Genomic DNA, 5,000 nt, shown 5'->3' with positions numbered 1-5,000 from the left:
AACCTGTTTCCAAAACTGTACCATTTAAGTTTAAGTTGAAATTGGCCAAATTGCTCTGTACTCTCTTGCTCTCTCTCTCTTTCTCTCTCCCTCTCTCTCTCTCTGTCTAGGTGCTGGCGGTAGATCCAGATAATGGCGAGAACGGGACAGTTGTGTACTCCATATTTCCTGCCAACCCCTTCTACATCATCAACAACAGGACAGGAAAGATCCGCACCAGTGGCGCAGTGCTGGACAGAGAGAGCCTGGACCCACGGGCCTCCCAGCTCATGCGCACCATCGTCATCTCCGCCACGGACCGTGAGTGGCTCACTCATGGACCTCAGGGCCCCTCTGTTCTTGTCATGTTTCAGTCACTCTGTCTCTCTGCATTCATGGTCATATCTGTCACTCTGTCTGTCTGCATTCATGGTCATATCTGTCACTCTGTCTGTCTGCATTCATGGTCATATCTGTCACTCTGTCTGTCTGCATTCATGGTCATATCTGTCACACTGTATGTCTGCATTCATGGTCATATCTGTCACTCTGTCTGTCTGCATTCATGGTCATATCTGTCACTCTGTCTGTCTGCATTCATGGTCATATCTGTCACTCTGTCTGTCTGCATTCATGGTCATATCTGTCACTCTGTCTGTCTGCATTCATGGTCATATCTGTCACTCTATCTCTCTGCATTCATGGTCATATCTGTCACTCTGTCTGTCTGCATTCATGGTCATATCTGTCACACTGTATGTCTGCATTCATGGTCATATCTGTCACTCTGTCTGTCTGCATTCATGGTCATATCTGTCACTCTGTCTGTCTGCATTCATGGTCATATCTGTCACTCTGTCTCTCTGCATTCCTGGTCATACCTGTCTCTGCGTTCCTGGTCATATTTGAGTCACTCTGTCTGCATTCCTGGTCATATCTGTCACTTTGTGTCTCTCTGTCTCTCGGCATTCCTGTCATATCTGTCACTTTGTCTCTCTGCTTTCCTGGTCATATCTGTCACACTGTATGTCTGAATTCCTGGTCATATCTGTCACTCTGTCTCTCGGCATTCCTGGTCATATCTGTCATGCTGTCTGTCTGAATTCCTGATCATATCTGTCACTCTGTCACTCTGCTTTCCTAGTCATATCTATCATCTCTCTCACTCTATCACTTTTTATTCTCTGTCCCCTTCACTTTGTCCTTGTTTGTTATGACTAAATTTCTGCTCCTGTCTCAACTTGAGGTGTGCAGTGCGGTGCCCTCTGAGTTTGACTTAAATGGCGTTTCTCTCTGTGGTTAACGATTCCTTTCCTCTTCAGTGGATTTAATGACAAAAACCGTGTGAGATTCAGTTTGTGCAGGAGCCGGTTCTCACACCTCTGCTGCCCTCTTCAGGTGGCAACCCGCCACTGCTCTCCTCGGCCAGTGCCACAGTCCAGGTCAATCTGTTGGACCTCAACGACAACGACCCGGCCTTCCTCAACCTCCCCTTCACCGCTGAGGTCCCCGAGGGCCTTTCCGTTGGCTCGTCTGTCTTCAGGGTTGGTGTGGATTCCTTCATCTTGTGTCTGAGTTGAGAGGGAGGGATGGAGACGGGTTGGAAATAACGAATAACTTTCCCTCAACAGAAGGCCTTCAGTACCTGTCACCTGTAATGTGTCACTCTAATGATCTTTTCCTTTACATTTTTGGCATTTAGCACACTCTTATCTAGAGCGACTTATGAAAGTGCTTTGTCATTTGCCCACAGAATGTATCCTAGCCAGTACAGGACTTTAGAGTCAAAGACACTGTTGAACTAAAATACTGTTGAAATACAGCAATCAATGCTGATGCCTAGAAGTGTAGAATAAGCAAAACTCTACATGACCAAGTACTAAAACTTGCCCATCGCTCTCACAGGCGCTACCAGGAAGTGAGAAGAGTACTTCTTTGGTATATAAACGTTTCTTCAACATATTCAACACAGCATTTTTTTTTTTTTTGCTTGACGTGTGTAGTTTGGTCACAGAACTGCAATGCTGTGGTTCCTCTAGACCAGTGATGTCCAAACCTTTTTTTTTAAGGGGGCCAGATTGGACCATATCAAATTACCAGAGGGCTAGTCACTCTTTTAAAAAATATTACTCATATATGATTAAAAATAGCATTTGTGTTATAAAAAAAGGCAAACACTCAGTAAATTCATTTGCAGTAGAAAAAAGCTCTCTTTCTGTTGGCTGGCTTGAATTTACTGCACTGCTGCCACCATCAGGTGAGAAAGAAGCACTGCGTCGTGCAGACCAGTGGCCCACTGTCATACCAGTTCCAGAAACTGCGCGTGGCACGCGGGCCGGACTTTAGACAGCCCAGTTCCAGACTGTCTCAAGTGCTTTGAATATGACATGAAGTGACCCAGATGACCGATTCCAGTTAGAGTCCAGTTAGATTCCAGTTACCCCTTCATCGACCTCCCACTCACTCCCAGTCAGTAATTCCAGAATACAGAGACAGGTATACTACTGGAATTATATTGTGATTACACACTTCCATAACACTTGGCACTGGAAAACTGGGATTGGCACTGGAAAACTGGGACTGAGTATTCCACTACATTCACTTTAACAAGCCACGTTGTTCAACTGTGATTTTTTTGCTGAAATCCAATTGGTCTGTGTTGACAGTTCACATTAACAAGTGACCTGTATCTGTCTGTAATGTGAACACATGGACAGGGACTAGTAAGGTTGCTGGTTCGAGCCTCACCACTGCCGTGTTGCCACTGTTGGGCCCCTGAACAAGACCCTTAACCCTCAGCTGCTCAAGTTGTACTCACTCATAATTGTAAGTTGCTTTGGATAAAAGTGTCAGCTAAATGCTGTGAATGTAAACAACAAAAATGCATCATATTTGTGAAATTACTCATTGTATTAGAATAGGCAACAGGGATGCACTGGTAGCTTATACATCACATGCATGCATTGCTCTGGAGAACAGAAAACAGTTCAACTGTATGTGATGTAGTCGGGAAGGTGCCGGTTGCCTTTAGCTGATTCCGTGGATGCTGTGGTCACTGCTGCTGTTCTCCTCCATTGTTTTTTTGATGATGATGTTTTGATGGCTATGAATCAGACGTAAATCTGATTTAGGACCACATATGAAAGTGAATGCAATCTAATTGGAAAAGATCAGATTTGTGTGTCCACACAGCCCTAAAAAAATCAGATTGGTGTCACATTAAAGCATAAAAATCCGATTTGAGTCACTTCTTGTTGGTAATGTAAAAACAGCCTTAGGTATCACCTGGTACTATAAACCGTTTCCTCATTTATAATCAGACTCTGCACCTAGACACAGGAACGACTGGCCCACCTGGGGGGAGAGGGAGAGCTCAGATCACAGAGTGGTTCGGGTCCAGTCAGACCGCAGAGTGACCCGGTCCAGTCAGACCACAGAGAGGTTCGGGTCCAGTCAGACCACAGAGTGACCCGGTCCAGTCAGGCCACAGAGTGGCTTGGGTCCAGTCAGGCCGCAGAGTGACCCGGTCCAGTCAGACCACAGAGAGGTTCGGGTCCAGTCAGACCACAGAGTGACCCGGTCCAGTCAGACCTATGACCCAGTGCTCTCTGCTGCCCCTTGTTGCAATGTCCCTGCAGGTGCAGGTGCAGGACCAGGACGAGGCGGAGAATGGTGCCGTGACCCTGTCGCTGCAGGCAACCACACCGCGGGCTGACTTCCGCCTGAACGCCAGCTCGGGCGTCCTGGTGTCGGTAGCCACGTTGGACCGCGAGCAGATCGGCCAGTACCTCCTACGTGTGGTGGCCTTCGACGCTGGCCAGTATCCACGGACCTCTACCAACACGCTCACCATCACCAGTAAGGGGCTCTCACTTCAGGCCTGGCCTGTGTACTGTAGAGAGCATTTCTGAGCACACTGTGACAGAGAGCTGGCTCTTAGGTCTGGTAGTCAGAGCTCAACTTCACATCCTGTCAGCCCTGGGTTTGAGTCCTGGGTAGGGTGGCAGACCTTGTTACACACACACATGGAGTGCTTCTGATACGGCTGCTCTGTAGACCATATTACTGTATCCACTGTTTCAGCTTCTTTAAAAGGGGCCCTGGATTCATTTGGGATTGTTAAACTGATAGACACTTTCTGCTCTCTCCTCACATATGATGCTAACTGGTCTCTCTCTCCCTCTACAGTATTGGATGTGAATGATGAGACTCCCAGCTTTTTCCCACGGATGCACAACATGTCTGTGCTGGAAAGTGTCCCGCGTGATTACATCGTAGTCAGGCTCAACTGCTCCGATAACGATGCTGGGCTCAATGCCGAGCTCAGCTACTTCATCACAGGTTAGAGGGCAAATGTCAAAGGTGACTGATACAGGCACGGTGGACCTGGATTGTGTGTGTTAATTTCAGCACTGTAATAATAATAATTAGATGATCCATAGATATTTTTCTTTGACATTTCTTTCTTGTGTGTGTGTGTGTGTGTGTGTGTTGTGCAGGTGGAAATCAGGATGGCAAGTTCAGTGTGGGGTTCAGAAACGGTGTTGTGCGCACCGTGGTGGATCTGGATCGCGAAACACAAGCTTCATACACTCTTGTCATTGAGGCTATTGGTGAGCTGTCTGTGTGTGTGTGTGTGTGTGTGTGTGTGTGTGTGTGTGTGTCTACTGTTTTGCATGTAGTTGTTAAAGTATGAGTTAGCATGGTGCACCTCCTACTCCTGCACCTCCAACACTTCCTGTCTGAGTTTGGGGTGGGGGGGGTGCAGGAGCTCAGTGCTGACTTCCTGTTTGTACTGAAACTGCTGAGGAGAGGTGGCAAGACTTCCACATTCGGATCAAACACCCACATACGTGTCGCGCACATGGCGGGTGCATGACAAGTGCATGAGAGAATAACAGCAATGACAGCACAGAGGCTGTTGAAACCAAATGGGACGTTTAAAAATATTTCAAGCAGAAGCTAAAATGACTGAAATATGCTTGAATTTTGGGTTATCAGCACAGGCCTTCAGTATAAAC

At 47.0% G+C, this 5,000-nt stretch overlaps 1 protein-coding gene across 1 annotated transcript in view; it reads left to right on the top strand.

Annotated features, from left to right (window-relative positions):
• cdh23 (cadherin-related 23) overlaps positions 1-5,000 on the top strand; it is a 211,069-nt gene that overhangs the window by 160,167 nt on the left and 45,902 nt on the right. Inside the window, exons 21-25 of the mRNA XM_035531500.1 lie at positions 111-300; positions 1,378-1,523; positions 3,618-3,837; positions 4,168-4,320; positions 4,479-4,592. Coding sequence (XP_035387393.1) covers positions 111-300; positions 1,378-1,523; positions 3,618-3,837; positions 4,168-4,320; positions 4,479-4,592 — 823 coding nt within the window. The remainder of the gene's footprint in view (positions 1-110; positions 301-1,377; positions 1,524-3,617; positions 3,838-4,167; positions 4,321-4,478; positions 4,593-5,000) is intronic.

Source organism: Electrophorus electricus, chromosome 11 (assembly GCF_013358815.1).
Source record: "Electrophorus electricus isolate fEleEle1 chromosome 11, fEleEle1.pri, whole genome shotgun sequence".
In the NCBI taxonomy this organism is placed as follows: domain Eukaryota; kingdom Metazoa; phylum Chordata; class Actinopteri; order Gymnotiformes; family Gymnotidae; genus Electrophorus; species Electrophorus electricus.
This window is presented reverse-complemented; position numbering and strand designations above follow the sequence as displayed.